Raw genomic sequence first — 17,659 nt, forward strand, 5'->3', positions numbered from 1 at the left:
TTGGGTGAAGGCCATGACTGCCCATAGGGAATACACTCTATAAACTCCGCTAATGGAATAAAATGGATCCAGGCCAAATTTAAATGGATATTTCGGTTCGCGAATTCCTTTTTTCTAAGAAACGTTTATTTCGTTATTTTGCCGAATTGTAGTAATTAAATAACTGTGAAATACCAATGCACTCGTTTGACCTTTGGAAAGCTTTTGGATGAATTTAAGAATATTCTACGCATTGGTGTCTGTGTAAAATACATTATTCAATAAAATAATTTAGCACTTAAAAAACTAAGCATAAAATCTTCAAAGGATTATCCAACTCTCAATTTAGGGAGCAATGTTACATTATCAATATTTAATGGAAAATAGACTTTGTTTCGTCTAATATAATGAATTTGTACAAAAATCGAATTAACTATCAACTTTATTATAGGTAATTCTAACACTAGCAATTGCAATTGCAATTGTCTTAATATAATAAAGAATTCTCTTTCTACCATTTCAATTATGTGTAGAGAATGAAGAAATAAATAAATTGTTTGCAAGTACTCTCTGACTAAAACCAAAAAAATTTCTAAAAATACGAAAAGCATCACTTCAAATTTTGTTTTATGAGATGACACATACCACAAAATTTATGCACAAAATACATATCTGAGAAGACATTAAACGCTTCCAGAAGTTTATACCTCCAAATATCCATAAATCTGAAACTACATTTTAAAAAGATTTTAAACACCTGAGGCGAAGACGTGAGTTATTATTTACAGAGTAAAACCATTTGTTTATGAAGCTTTTACGATATAAGTATTCGAATAAACAGTTGCATCAGGCTTATTTCACACTTTATATATGACATATTATGCTGCTTATATATTATGCATGCGGTATACGACGATGTGAGGATTTTCTTCAAACTTTCCTTTTTAATTCAGTAGACATATATTACCTGGATGATAGAATATTTGCAATTTATTTCATATATAAGAATTGATAAATATTATTTCATATTTAGGTGTAATTAAATATGTACCTTGATTTAAGAAAATATAATAAAGTATGTATTAATTGTAAGAAAATGTAGTCCTATGTCAATGTATGTAAGAAAATGTAATTATATCAGTAATTTCCGCGATAATCTACAAATGAACTGACAAATTGAATGTTCTCAATATTAGTCTAAAATCCAAATAATAAACGACAAGAAACTTGAAGGCTTAAAGGGTAAAATAGATGAAGGTATATCATGGCCTACATGAAAATAGCTTCAAGACAAAGAGCAGGCTGGATCATAATAACAATAAATTTTCATTTATGAATATAGCCTTAATATAGCTTATATAGGTACCTTTGTACCCTTTGAAGCTTAGTAAATTTAATTTACAAGTTTATTATGGGATATCCTTTAAGTACGGATCAAATCGAATTAAAGAAAGAACAGTGTTTGGTGCCAACCTCTGTGTATCTTGCGTCATCAGTGCCATTCGAAAGTCCAATATAAAAATAGGCTAACGACCGTATGCACAAAATAGATCGAACTATATAACGTACTTAGACTGCTTTCTTTTCTAGTTTCGAACTTATCGCTGGCCTACAAATTGTACACTTCTATGTTTGCAGATGAATCACAACTTAATTTTTATCTAATCTACCGGAAGGCAAACTACGTCCATCGTTTATTTTTCATGAAAGATTGTTAAACTAATGAACATCAGCATACGGATGTGTCAATAACTCGATATTTATGAAACGAGAGCACAAATAGCAAGCTTTAATTTCAACCTTGTGTCGCGGTTGTACAAACGTTCTGTAGGGAGCTACAGAACAAAATCGAAATGCAGACATAATTTGAATCTCTATTCATAGGATGAGGGCTGAATGAAGATTGTTATATCATAATAGGGCTGGCGACGAAATGAAGTTTTCGTTGGAAATAGAGCGACAGCTTGATTGATGTCGGTTATAATGACGGCTAAGTGAATATTTTATTCCTTTATAAAGTATTGTAGCATGTGTGCCGTGACGTTTGAGGTTAAATATTTTCGGGTTGGCAGTTAATTCTTAATCTTACGGCTCTCAATGGCTCTAGTCACGCACTAATCAGTGCTATAAGCCATTCGCATGTAATAAAACGCGATGACAATTGCGTGAAAAACATTTATAAATGGTGTGCGATGTTATTTTTTCTTATATTTTTTTAATGTCTCAATATTAGGTCCAAAATCAATTCGCACTTTGATAAAATATCGAATGTATTATTAAGTTGCTCTATTTAAATAGAATTTATTCAATCTTGAATTGAATTTAATTGAATTCAAGATTGAATAAATTCTTGAATTTTATTCAATCTTCTGGCAATAATTATCTTATAAACAACAATATAAATTATGTATGCAGCTTAAAATAATAAAAATTGGCAATATCTAAATAATATTGAAGAATACTCCCTATATAGGTAACACATACCTAGGTATGTCATATGATAATATCCGTATAATATGAAAGTTTGTATGGATATGAAGATATTTTTAGCTCATTCATGGAATATCTATCTTACCTAAAGATTCGGATTTCTTCTTGTTATAAAAATTGATAGTTTGTTAAGATTCACCTAGTTTAATAGGATGAGGTCGGATGGCTTGTAGAGATTTAAACATAAACCTTATGTTTTACAATTTCCAACATTCGGATTATTTCCAATTCAGCATCAAATTTAAATAAAACGAAAACATACTGTGACGTCGTACTTTAAAATAGCATTATTTTTAATCCAGCAAAACAAAATTACACGTCCGCAAACGACATTGCACCGGTTTTAAAAATAATCGTGTTTATTTCAAACACTTATCCAGATGTAAACAGTTTTATACGTGATGACGCAAAATTATAAATAACTAGAGGTCCGCCCCGGCTTCGCCCATGGTACATATTTCGCAATAAAAATGGTAGTAGGTGTCCTTTCTCGGGTATCAAAATATCTCCATACCAAATTTCATGCAAATTGGTTCAGTAGTTTAGGCGTGATTGAGTAACAGACAGACAGACAGAGTTACTTTCGCATTTATAATATTAGTTGTTGACAGGTGACTGCAGCTGGTAAGGCTGTACTTGTGACCGGCTGTGACAATGTCCTGGGTAACGCGTTAGCCAGAAGGTTGGACGATTTGGGGTATCACGTGTTCGCGGGCTTCCAGAGCAAGGCTGGCAACATTGACGCGGACATGCTGAAGGAAGATTGTTCTGGAAGGTTGCACACCCTGCAATTGGATGTGACGTCTGAAACACAGGTAAAATACGGTTATACAAGCAATGACGTAAGTTTAACCTTACGCGATTAAAAATGTTTGCTTTAAATATTTCAAATATAATATTAAAAAACCAAATGGGTAACTAACATGATATTACCTAAATATTGAATACGGCCTGGAGATAAACGGTCGTCAACAGATTTTAAGATAACAAGGATTAATTTGTTGATTGATTCAATACTCATTACTTTAAATAGGTACTTCTTATAAAATAAAAACACATTTTTAGGAATAAAACCGACATTAAGTAAATTTCATCAACCTTTATGACGATGTACTGAGAATAGTCGCGTCATAAATTTTGTGTTATATCGCTTCATCTTATTACAAAAAAGTCTTTGAAGTTCCAAAAGTAATTAAACTTTAGGAGGGATTTCTACGTAAATTATCTTCAAATTTTATGTAATATTACTTAGTTATTAAATATTAATAGTGTTTTATGATATTTCATAGCATTGCGCTATGTGGGTCAAGAGCAATATTAAAACATACTTACATATAATAATATATCAAAACATAACTTTATAATCAATATATTAAATAAATATAAAAACCCTCATAATTACCAAAAAATATAAATAATTCATTATGTAGCTTAATTTTTTTTTATAATCTGTCTATAAATTCTTGAGTTCTTTCAGCTGGCCATCAATAAATTTAAATTTAGAATAATGTTATTCCAAAAGAAAAGATTGACCTTTTGCAATATGTAATATGTAAAATGAGACTTCGCTTAAAATGCAAAGGATCGTAATCCTTTCGATTTGAAATAAAATATAGTTAACGTGCTACGAGTAAAATGCAATGATTGAATTTATTGCTACAATATCGCTTCCCAATATTTTTAACCGAAAGTATAGTGAAAAGTGTATAAATGACGTCATTATGAGGTAGGTATAGTAAATTTAGTTATTTAATTTTATTCTTTTTCATTAGTACAATTTTGAATAGACATTAAATATGTATAGGTGATTTGTTTTTAATTGATTGCTTCAGTTCATTTACATTTTCTTTAAGTACTAAAGAAACATACATCGGATATTCTTAGCTCAGTGCATGGTTTATATTTAATTTTATGTCAGCAATATTGTATGTACTTTATACGATCCAATAATAACAAATGAGAAATGTTTGTAAATTATATTTAGGTGGCTACGTGTTTTGAATTTTGAAGATCAATGAGTTCAATTTTTGTTATTTAAATTATTTTCCGCAGATTCAAAACAAGTTTAATACAAAATTCTTTATTTATAACTTATAATGGCGTTCATTGCATGATGTTGTTATAAACACTATCAATAAAATTTAAAAAAAAAAACATCTAGAGATTTCGTTAACGCGATTAATTTACAAAACTGTAATCTAATTCTATGGAAAAACACACTTAAATACAAAGGTTATTGAAATTGGAGTTGAGTCTTGATGGAATATTCAAATTCTTAGAAAAATATTACCACGTAACCGCCATAGAGCTTACGACTTCCATCTGATACCTTTATTGCCATCTAGCGTCAAAAAATGGAACCACTTCAATTCCTTATTTCAGATTCTGTCAGCGTCTCTATACATCGTGGACCACCTACCAGAGGGCGCGCAAGGGTTGTGGGCGATCGTCAACTGTGAATCTTGGTGCGCTCTTGGGGAACTAGAGTGGGTGCCGTTTTCAGTCATCCGACGAGCTATGGAAGTCAATCTTTTGGGTTCGTATCTAGGTGTAAGCTTCAAAATAGTTTCACTGAAAACCGCTAGATAGAGCTAGTTGTTCGAAAGTAAATTCTTTAGACATTGAATTATTAAATTACTGTTTGCGGGCTTTATGGGAAATTGACGTCGTAGGTTTCCCTTCTGTATTGTATGGTTACGGGGTTACAGTCACCCGAAATTCGGAGATATTATTTATTTGACTGAACATTTTAACTCCAAAATATGAACGGCGTTATGCGTTTAATATTTCAAAGAGTTTCCATATAAATATTTTAATAATTGCCCGTCGCGATGTATCCTTGAATAATATAATGTTCACGAGCACATTCATATTCGCTTTTAATCCCTTGTATGTATAATATACATGAAATTTATTCAGTCTGAATAAATAGGAATAAATTGGCCTTCATTTTAAATAAAGAGGAAAGTAATTCACATTTATTTTAATCAAAGAAGGTGAAAATGTTTTATAGGTAGTTGAATGAATTGTACCTATATTGAATTCGTGTGAGTAAAAATTTTCGCATAGAAAGTTTTTCATAAAATTTAATTCACACTTAAAATAACTTTTAATGCAAATACGCATAACAGTAGGTACGAAATAATCTTCTATTAAACACTTGACCGTAATTTGAAGCTTACATATTGAGAAGGCACCTAGCTTTTTCCGCCTATTTTCACTCTCTTTCTCGTTGTACGTATGCTATCTCTCTCGCACTCGGCACACCTCCCACCAGGTGGCGCGGCCGGCGCACGATAATGTGCAGGCGCTAAATCTTCTTCATTGGCGTCTAGCTTCCGCCGCCAAAAGGTTGTGTACTAGACTACAACCTTGGTGCTATTAAGTATTAAGTATTGCATATAGCAAGTGTTAAAAGTGTGAAAAAGTGTATCCCGTCGCATCGGTACAGTGAGTTATTTTACATCTATTCTAATGATATTTTACTTAAAAATGAGTAAAAATATTTTAAATCAACGAACGGTATAACCGTTGGACTATTTAAAATGTTGAAGTTTTTAATGAATCCTTCAGCAATAGTTTATTTTTCAATATGCTTAAATACTTAATAGCATGAATAAAGATATTTAAAATTAACGATACAACCGTTACATTTTCTTGAAATAGTAACTTTTCTTTTGAAATATTTTAGTATGCAATATAATTGAAATTAATATTTGAATCTTTAATACTGTGAGTAAAGCAATTTTAACGGATTTACCGTTCGGTTTTACTCGAATCGTTAATATAACTTTTGTAATTATTTGATATTGACTAGATATATCAATTACCCTCTCTCGTATATAGATATTTTTATCATTTTATTTCATTTTTAATAATGTTTATATTACAAGGTTACAAGTGAATTTTTCGTGGAAAAATTTCAATTAATAGTATGGATAAATCCAAGGCTAACGCCTTTGAGCCAACTCAAAGATTTACAGGCATGCAATCCATTGCTACGACTTTATTACATTGTCGTTATCACTAGCAACGGTTCGGAATTCAAATCATAGTTTATTACTAAAAATTATCGAACGAGATGAGTCAGCTCCAAGAACAAATTATATATTATCTATTAATTGCTGTTAGCGTAATTGCATGAATCACGGCGTGTCAGAACATGTCGTGATATGTTATAAATTGTACGGGAGTTGGCCGCTTTGAATAATGATTGAATTCGCTCACGTATGTATGTACCATGAATATACCACACATTCAAGACTATACGTGTCCTTTTAAGAGTATTTATCGGATCCGTATTTATGTGAAAACTAGCGGTCCGCCCCGGCTTCGCCCGTGGTACATATTCACGTTTTCTCTACATAAGAACCATCCTCGTACTTCAAGGAATATAATAAAAAATTAAAGAAATCGGTTCAGCTGTTCTAAAGTTATGCGCTTACCAACACATTTTGGGATTCACTTTTATATTATATAGATAGACATATTACACACGGATAATTTGATTGAAAATTACGTTTCCTATGTTTCAAATAATGCAAATTTTTGGTTAAAACGTGTAAGTACCAAAAATTTTACAATTAGATTCTCTGGTTTACCGAATTTGAGCTGAAAGGGACGTTATCGTATAGTTATCGGAATGCCTTAATTAGTAATTAGGTTTAGAGACATTTGTTTCAAAGGATTTACAATTCACTTATTCTAACGTTTTAGAATAATATTATAATCTTGTACACCTTGACAAAAAGTAAAAAATTGCGGGTGAGTGGAGATTATTTTGTGCACTAATATCGTCCTACGACGGTATGGCTGCGTTCGTAAGGAATGTTAACGGATATAAAGCAACTAAATGTGACATCGATTTCATGAACTGAAATGAATATTAATCGAAGTTCTTTTTTAAATTTAGTGTAAATGATTTGAATTATGAATTTTGTATTAACTAAAGTCCTTTTTTATACATAGGTAATGAAAAATTACCTTTGTCAAATCAATTCTTATTTCATCCTGGACAGCTCTCGCTAGCATTGAAAAATAAGTTAAAGGACCTTGTTAATTGTTATATTATTTAAATTAATATTAACTGCTAATTTTTTATTAGCACCTTAAACCTTGATCAGAGCAAAATACATAAATATGTGGCCGCTACTCCTAACAGGGGTTAGCCATGCAACTTATGCAATTACCATCCCTCGTGCAGCCGTCGCTCGCAGGGAAATGGTGCAAATATATATCAGCCCTCGCGGGGCTTTGATTACAACCGTCCATTACGGGGAAATGGTGCAAATATATATCAGCCCTCGCGGGGCTTTGATTACAACCGTCCATTACGGGGAAATGGTGCAAATATAATTATATCAGCCCTCGCGGGGCTTTGATTACAACCGTCCATTACGGGGAAACGGTGCAAATATATATCAGGAGCAAATATATATCAGCCCTCGCGGGGCTTTGATTACAACCGTCCCTCACGACGAAATGGAGCAAATATATATATCAGCCCTCGCGGGGCTTTATTGCGGTTGGTGCAAATTTACGAAGGATTGATCAATAAAATGATCATTTTATATTTTTTTTTATATTTTTTATAGATATTTGCTTTCGCCAACAAGGACCCACGAAAGAAGTTTTAGAGATGACAGTAACGGATATTCACTCTTATAAGGTAGGTAGAAAAAGGTTTTTGAAATCTACTTCATAGTGGGACATCTATACAATATAAGTATAGTAATATACTATACAATATTAGAGACGTTAAATAATGGGCGCATGAAATTTGAACTTCGTTTTCCTAAAAGGGTACCGCTTACGCTCATTTAATCAGGAAACCATTGGTTTACCAATTATGGAAATTGGATCTGAAAAAATTGTATTAACCAATGCAGAGCCTATTCACAACAAAGGAAATCGAGTCGGATCAAGTATCATCTCGTAGATGAATAGTGGCAATGGTTTCGAGGAAGCCCCTATGTCACCAAACCTGTGTCAACGTGACGGTATGTTAAGTGTCGTAATTCAATGGCACTAGCCGACCAATTTTCACATAAAAACATCGGAAGAGACCAAAGCGATTGAATATAACAAATGACGATTGATTGTCTCATACCTCTTCTAGGTCTTATGACCTCTCATAGGCCTATTTTAGTTACCCGGTCTTGTAGGCAATTTATTCGACTCGCATATCAACCCATTTGGCCTCATTATAGCACCCATGAGGTTTCTTCAGGGGTCAAACAATAAATCGCTGAAGGACTAGGATAATCATTTGCTTCGACAGTTTCTTGTTATTCCACCAGGATAATGATAAACGTATAAATGATAAACGTTGATACACCTATCAACGTAAACGAGTGCTGTGATTACTGATGGTTGATTTACTTAGGATAGAGGATAAATAACGGAAAGTCAATCTTTCCAAACAAAAGCCTCGTGTTATAAGACATTACTTGGAACCCCTACCCTTCACGAGAAAGCTCTGCCAAAGGACTTCTCATTTCTTTGATTTGAAGGGGGGGGGGGGGTGCAATAAATGCAATGCAATACAGACTATACTACTAGACTATGCATTTAAAACATTACCAAGTCTGGTAAGCGAACTAAACATTGCTAGTTTAGTTCTTGCTATATCGCTGTCCGTGCCGGCTTCTCGTGTTTACGGGCGAATTAAGTATGTCTGTAGTCATAATATATACAATGCTATGCAGAGGATATTCTGTATTTAAAATATGACATAGTCAGGTAAGCGAACTAAACTGCTAGTTTAGTTCTTGCTATGTCGCTGTCCGTGGCTGCCTCTCGTGGTTACGGATGAATAAACTAATGTCCTATCTTCGCATCCAAAACCAACTGTCCTCTCATAATCTTAACACAGATTCTTTCGACACAGCTCTCCACGAGCTCAGTTCTTCAATTTTGCACTCGCAGAACTGCGGACAACACATGAGCAATGCCTCCATTGTTAGCAGTTACAATCAAGGGGTAGCTAAAGTAAGCTAGCCATATTAGGGACGTTGGAACAACCGACCATATACAGGGCAACTTTCTTTTGTCTAGTGTGTTGCTTAGACTGTCGTAGGCTTCCTACGCAACAAAGATGGAATCAGATCTGCACCCTTAATGCAGTTAATCGAAAGGAGATACTTTCAGACGATGATAGTATTCAAAAATCCACCATATTCCTGAACATAATAATAATAGCATAGTTAAGCTAATAATCTCTCTTGCCATTGGCCTGTAGCAGAATTCCTCGGCGATAGATTTGCTTTCGTTAGAGCGAGTAAGGGTTGTTGAGATATGAGAAACCCTAGTCAATTCGAGACCTGAACAACGTGTAAGCATACCGCTATTTCAGTAGTAGTAGCACCGATAGGGACGAAGGAATTCTGGAAAGCGGAACTGAAGACCCGGTCAACAGCACCATCCACCTAATAGACAGTGTTCAGTGCTGCACCACTAGTCTGCAAAATGACTCTGAAAGTGACAAGGTGACAAATGTGGAGAAAGTCAAATGATATAGTCGGAATAAAAATCCTCTTTGCCTCCGTCTACCCAAAACACATACGGAGTAGCTAGTAGTAGTTGGTTGAACCGGATAAATTTGGCTCACTTCCTATCTGTTGACGGCCTAGTGTTATACATAAACGGCCTTACTAATAAAAAGTTAAACAATGGATAAATTTCTACCATTTTATACAATAGCTGTGTCCTGCTCTTGCTCACATGAAACGTCAATCATAAAAACAAGACAGGTTATTGCAATGACTGATCCATTGCATAGCGAATGGGTAACATTTTATTAGTAAGGCCGAAACACTATTATTATAAATAAATCTGTGGTCATGTTATGTAACTCCGAGACTTTCGGTAAATAAGTTCTGATGCAAGTCATAATATAACATATATCTTAAAATCAATTTTATTAAAACGAACGTACTTAGCTGTAGTAATAGCACGTTTGGGACACAGATAAGCTCTTATGTTTTTAGTCTCTAACTCCCTTGAGTTCAGTTATCATAAACATAATGAACATAATATAGTGTTATTATAAATATATCAGTATTTGTTTCCAGTACATATACAGCAACCATTTTAGCGTAGAAGTAGAAAGTAAGAGTATTATTATTTGGTATTCTTGCCTCATCGGTGATCGGCTGTTGCTTAATTTTGTAAGCATCATCTAGTCTAATAGTACTTTAGATGAAATTTACGCTAAAGTAACTTTATTTTTTCAAGCCCAAAAGATTTACTAAGGTATGCTTGAAACAAATTCATAAGTTGTAATACTTTTAATCATTATGATTTATTTTTTCGTTCTTATTTGATTAACTTTTCTTCTGGAATTGTTAAAATATAGATAATAAAAATTTGTGTGATTTATTGTTATACTATCGGCACACCTTACTATTACAAATAAAGTAATAAGTAATTACTTATGTATTCAAATTCACATTGGCGTCCATATAAATATTATACACCAGGTGGGTAACAAACGGGTCTCAATATGTAAGCTTCAAATTACGGTCAAGTGTTTAATAGCTGTGTTTTACCTGAAAATAAAACACATATTAAATACTTACCTATATTTGAAGCTTACACTTAACGTCCACCTGTTGAGGATTTCGACTCAATGAAGAAGATTTAGCGCCTGCACATTATCGTGCGCCGGCCGCGCCACCTGGTGGGAGGTGTGCCGAGTGCGAGAGAGATAGCATACGTACAACGAGAAAGAGAGTGAAAATAGGCGGAAAAAGCTAGGTGCCTTCTCAATATGTAAGCTTCAAATATAGGTAAGTATTTAATATGTGTTTTATTTTCAGGTAAAACACAGCTATTTATATGAAATAGCATAGATTTATAAAAGCATTACTGTATTATACGAAACCTTTGTATCATCATATAAAATCTCTACGAATTGCCCTGTTCTAGGCTACAAAATAATATCATCTTTTGCTACTAATAAATATCCAGTAACCCACTTCCTCCTGAAATTTCACCCTGCGTTCCTTCAATTAATGTTGTGGCAAACCGTAATAGCTAATTACTTAATAAGTTAATACCATTGCGAAGGGACTGCGCAAATATTTTGTCGTTTGAATTTATCGTTTTTCTTGTATATTGTGTAAGCAACGGATTACATTCTCGCGGTAATGATTCTACAGTAAAAAAATATTATCGGTAAGTCGGTAACATTTGCTTGTTAGTCTCTAAGGCAATATGTATTTTCAAAAAACAATAATTTGTTGTCGCAAACTAAATTAAAATGTTAAAACATTTACCGTATCTCAATTCATTATTGAAAACCGCAGATAAATCGGTTGAAACCTCTCTGAGATTAACGGCTAATAAATTAACAGACAATTTATATTAATCCTGGTCTGGATTTTTTACTTAGTTTTTAACATTTATTTTAATAAAATATACTTACTCGTGTATCTGCCAAGTAACCTCGTGGGCGAATTAATTGAGCATGCAAGACTACATGCGATTATAATAATATCCTCTATTGAGAATGTAACAATTAATGGTGTACAACTAATCCATCTTCGTCAAACGCTAGTAAGCCTGTCGCTCCATTGAACTATGGAACTTCCTAGGGATAATAAGGCGGAATACACACTTGCGTACTAAACTATGTTAGGAGAGACAACTCCTGTAGACTAATAGTTGAGAATTTCGAAACTAGTCTCTTGTGTTTGATTTAACGTGGGCATTATCATTTTAAAGTTAAGAAAATAACTTCGATTTAAAAATGTCGTAAAATTTAAATGGCATAAATTCGTCGTGTTTCAAATTAGATTAAATGTTATAACATGGTTTTATCATTCAAAAAATTAATTTAATATGACATGGCAAAGTGAAATCTCTACCATATTCACGACCGTTTAAGCATATAGCATACAATTCTGAATAAGTATGTGTTTAACTTATTTTATTATAATGCATTACTTAATAAACATTTAATTTAAAAGTGTATGTAGTATAAAATAAAAAGATGATATCTTTTTATTTTATACTACAGAAAGTCAACCATTAAGCATGACAGTGAGCTCAAAAGTTTAAGCGGACAAGCAGTTGAACAGAGGCAAATAAATATTTTTACTAATTGGGTTCAAAATGTTAAAAATGTTTCCGCTAACAGAAATAATGTTATATTCTGATAGCTGCGTTTATACTGCGATATATTCGCTCGCAAGTAATGAACCTAATTAAGCGTAATCACTGTGAAAGCTTATATTGGAATGTAAGGTACGCTAATTGCCTTGGGAATTCAGCCATAGAATAGACACATTCTTATGGACATACCTTAACGCATATGACCATCATATGACGTATTATAATAATTTTATCAACAAATTCCTTAAGAAGTATTATCGTTTCACAAGTTCAATTTTGCCAGTAGCCATGTAATAAATTAGAAAAAAATAGTTATACGACTATTTTTATTGTTAGAAAAATATACCTAGCCTCTAAAAATAAACCATAAAATATTCAGCACACACAACAATTATGTACTGGAAAAAATAGTTCGTAAAAACTTCACGGTTTGTTGTTTCAAGAATTTCCAGGAGGTTGAATGAAAGCAACGTTTAACTCAACCGGGTCAGGAATATATTTGAACTCCTGTTAACCCGCTGGCTTAATTACTATAAGTGTTTTATGCCGATAAGGCTGTGGCGCTAAACTTTTTATATCTACCAAAACGCGTATTAAATGAAATGAATTTATTCGGCACAAACTTGATAAGCCGGAGCTTAAAGTATGATATAGATATTATAATGATCAACACAATTCGCTAGTAGCAGTTGAACACAATTCGCTAGTGGCAGTAGTAAATGATAATGAAAATGTATAAAATTTGAAAGAAAAGTTTTTAATCTTATTATGAACGTTAAGTTGGTGAGAGTGGTCGGGATCTGTGTGATCGTGTTTGGATGATGTTTATACTCACATTTATACTACACTAGCGGTCCGCCCCGGCTTCGCCCGTGGTACATATTTCGCAATAAAGGTAGCCTATGTTCTTTCTCAGGGTCTAAATATTCTCTGTGCCAAATTTCATCAAAATCGGTTGGGAGGTTTAAGCGGAAAAGCGTAACAGACAGACAGACAGAGTTAATTTCGGGATTTAACATTTTTTACCCGGTACACAAAAACGTTGCTCCGCGCAGTTCAGCTCATTAATTACAATATAATAAACTGTAAGACACGATGATATAAATTAAACGGTGAAAAGACAAGAGAAAAAAATACCTCAAGCTTATATAGACACAAGAAGAAGTAAATTTTCCACGTATTTAATGTTGAGCTTAGACTACGTGCGGGTAAGATTAATGCGGTCCGAGCATAACCCAATCTGAAAGAAAATGTTCTAATAATGATTCCTAATTTTCTTCTTGTAAAAGCCTTATAGGCTGGGATTTAGTTTATTATAGATACTAACTTTGCGCGCTCAGCTACGTTTGCTTACTTTTCTTCTTACAGCGACAGTCGTTTCCATAAATATGTTGCTTCTTTAAAATTTTACTATATGAATCCATACTAATATTATAAAGGCGAAAGTAACTCTGTCTGTTACTTAATCACGCCTAAACTACTGAACTAATTTTCATGAAATTTGGTATGGAGATATTTTGATACCCGAGAAAGGACATAGGCTACTTTTTATCCCGGGAAAATGACGCAATCCTGGAAATCCCACGGGAACGGGAGCTATGCGGGTTTTTCTTTGACTGCGCGGGCGAAGCCGCGGGCGGAAACCTAGTCATTAATAAGAATTCATTAAAGCTATTCAGATATTCAGGCGTGAACCGACAAAGTTTCGCGTTTATAACTTCAATAGTGTTTAATTACAATTCCTGTTATTTTTAAACTTAGTTCTGTACCCAACAAACAAAGGAATATGGTTTACACAATATTTATATTAAATGTTACTTATCCCACATAATTTGTATCGATTTCTTAACATCTCATATAAGCCAATATTTCAATTTTTATACCCACATTCTCAATTTAGCATAGTTTTGAAATGAATAGACGGAATTTGGCATTTTGCCGAAACGAAGTATTTGGCTGGCTGAATATTATTACGGCTTTTTAAATAATATTAAAGCGCGAATTTTTAGTAAGGTCTATGCCGACGTATTTATTGTAAAAGAGACTTTAAAATACTTGGAAATATACGAATCTTACTCTTATCCCTTAGTACTAAATTCTTTCATACTTTTATCGCATTGAAACGTCGTCTACATTTACCCTTTTATCTCGTCTAGGCCGCAATGGCCTCAATTTTCTTTGGAGTTGAGATTCTTGTGCCTTATTGCAAATATTTTAGGTCGTTATCTTTTTACGATAAAAAGTATAAATTACCCATAAACTGTTTCATACTACGATCAATATACAAGATGCTGCAGATAATGAGATTCAAATATAAATAAAATTATTTATATTGTTCCTTTCACGCTTCGATGTATAACGTAACATCGAAGCGTGAAAGGAAGAATATAAATTATAATTAAATATTTTTTCAACGGAAATAATATCGTGAAATATATTATTCATCCGATTGGAAGGTTCGAACGGAAGCTAGTAAAATGATAATTATAAACCAATTTTTAAAACATCAGATTTTGCCGGCTAGATTATTTGAAATATTATTTTAGTTTATTTCATAACATCGTAAATTCACATCTATGAATGTTATGAAAAAAAATAATTACTTGTAGTTAGTTGTTTTATCAATTAAGCTGCGCTTCGCGGTTTCACTGTCGTGGCTCTGCTCCTGTTGGTCTTAGCGTAATGATATATCTATAGCCTATGTATGCCCTATGGCCTATACCTATAGCCTTCGATAAATGGGCTATCTAACACTGAAAGAATTTTTCAAATCGGACCAGTAGTTCCTAAGATTAGAGCGTTCAAACAAACAAACAAACTCTTCAGCTTTATAATATTAGTATAGATCTTAAGAACCTACAAATTATTATAAGTGAAAATAAACCTAGTACCTATGTAAATGAATAATAAAAATTCAGTGTAACATTAAAGTTGGTACATTTTATTCAGGAATGTACACTATTCATATATAGAACACTATAATGTATTGCTATTTTGTAAAAAATTTGCTCATATTGTGAGTTGAGGTTAATAAAACGTGTTAATTCAGATCCGGGCTAACTTTTTAATAAGCCGCGAGCCTGAAGCCTGAAAGTTTGGAAGTTGGAAATTAAAAATTTCTGCTTACGTTGCTCGTATGAGTAGTTTTTTTTGTGATGATACGTAACAACGTATAATATTTTTGTCAAAATGTTATAATATAATTAATTATGACCATGACTTCACATTCGATAATGTTTTTCTAACCATTCTTTTTCAGATTAAAAGTACATAATATTTGAGATTAAATTTAAAGAAAATTGTTTACCTTACCGAAATATTGAAAAGCATAGGTATGTGCCTATCTATATTATCAACCCAAGGCTCTATATTCCACTTATTAATTTAAAAAGTTTTTGCCCTTGTAGATGATCTGAATGCTACACCCCAGCCCATCTAGTGATTGTCACATAATACTGAAAGTTTTAAATTGAATTATCCTACTCGTCGTAGTTACTTAGACTTTTAATTTTTAGATTAAAATTTCATACCATTGTAATTTTGAAATGGCTGATTAAGGATTCTCCAGTTATTGTAAAAATTCATAAATGTAATCAACATGTAATTTTCCTGCCATGCATAATATGAAGCTATGCAATTATGCATATTTAATTCCGTGTAGGCTTTAATAATTACGTTAAATATTAACTAATGAGATATTTTCCAAGTTCACATTGTTTTCTTTATCTTTAACAATGAAATCTTGACATTTCCTTTAAAACATTTGCAAGAATTAGAAGTCTCATTACTCTTTGTCTCAGTTATGTATTACTTTGTTTCCAGCAACTTGCTATAATTTTATGTCATTCTCATTTAAGTGGACGTAGAGGAAAGTCACCAAATATGGAATACCATTTTGTTTTTGGCATATAAAAATAAAACTACACATAAATTAAATCAGTTTATTGTTTTTACTGATCAGTCATACATCTATAAGTAGTAATTAATAGCCTTTAACCAAAAATATCAGTAATCAAATTAAAATCTTACACAAAAAACAAAATCACAAAAGAGTAACCAAATATGGAATAGGTACCCATATATGGAATATAAGCAAAAATCAACATAACAATGACAAAAAATATAATGAATATCTTTGAGATCAATTAAATTAATATAACATATTGTGATAAATGAAAGGAGTTACGTAATTACTTGCAAAAGTCACAAATCCAGATCCATCTGGAACAGCACATCAAAATGTGTTCAGTGCCCATACATCAAGCATTTAATTCTACTTTCTCCACTTTCATCCATGGAAAGAAGTCTTGAACAGAACCTCCTGACTCTGCTGATGCATGTATGTTACTAAAAACAAACATTACATACAGTTTTTAAAGAAATAATAGCAAGTTATTCATATTCCATAATTAGACACCGACGACTGTCCATATTTGGATTTTTATACTAGATCAAACTCTTCTAAATATTTTTTCATTTCACAATATTTTAAAGACAAAAGATCACAAAATGGTGAAATAAACATAATACCGATATACTAAATAGTATAAAACTTATCGAAACAAACATAATAGCCGGTAATACTCATTTATTACTTACCTTAAAAATTTTCTGTACGGCAACAAAACAAATCACCCCTGCTACATGTAAACCGTTCGCGCAACTAACTCGATGGTGTTAGTGCGATAATTAGTACACCAAATGAAACGGAAGATGGTCGAATCTTGCGATTCATACTTATAGTCTTAGAGAAATGAAGGAATTCCATATTAGGATACTATTCCATATTTGGTGACTTTCCTCTATTATATTTTAGCAAAGTGTGAACAATTGCAATAAGTTCCTTATGGAAACAGTAAATTAAGTTACATGACCTGGAACAGCTTTTTAAATATACACTCTTCAGATTCATATTGGTATTGATTTCAGAAATAATAGGAAATTCTTGCATTGGCGGAAAAGTCGGCCTTTAGACTTAAACATTGCGAAAGAGCTTTAATGAACTCTGATCTACTACTACTGCCATTTAGTAATATATAAAAATGTTTCGACGCAATAATTTTCGAATGGTACA

General features: G+C 32.6%; 1 protein-coding gene and 1 long non-coding RNA gene across 2 annotated transcripts in view; one reads left to right on the forward strand and one right to left on the reverse strand.

Annotated features, from left to right (window-relative positions):
• LOC123697084 (D-beta-hydroxybutyrate dehydrogenase, mitochondrial) overlaps window positions 1-17,659 on the forward strand; it is a 57,278-nt gene that overhangs the window by 23,778 nt on the left and 15,841 nt on the right. Inside the window, exons 4-5 of the mRNA XM_045643498.1 lie at window positions 3,081-3,284; window positions 4,852-5,005. Coding sequence (XP_045499454.1) covers window positions 3,081-3,284; window positions 4,852-5,005 — 358 coding nt within the window. The remainder of the gene's footprint in view (window positions 1-3,080; window positions 3,285-4,851; window positions 5,006-17,659) is intronic.
• LOC123697085 lies at window positions 16,513-17,383 on the reverse strand. The gene is made up of 2 exons (XR_006752172.1): window positions 17,185-17,383; window positions 16,513-16,932 (listed from the first exon to the last, which is right to left on the reverse strand). It is a non-coding gene; the product is annotated as an uncharacterized LOC123697085 (long non-coding RNA).

The sequence above is a fragment of the Colias croceus genome, chromosome 13, assembly GCF_905220415.1.
Source record: "Colias croceus chromosome 13, ilColCroc2.1".
NCBI classification, from domain to species: Eukaryota; Metazoa; Arthropoda; class Insecta; order Lepidoptera; family Pieridae; genus Colias; species Colias croceus.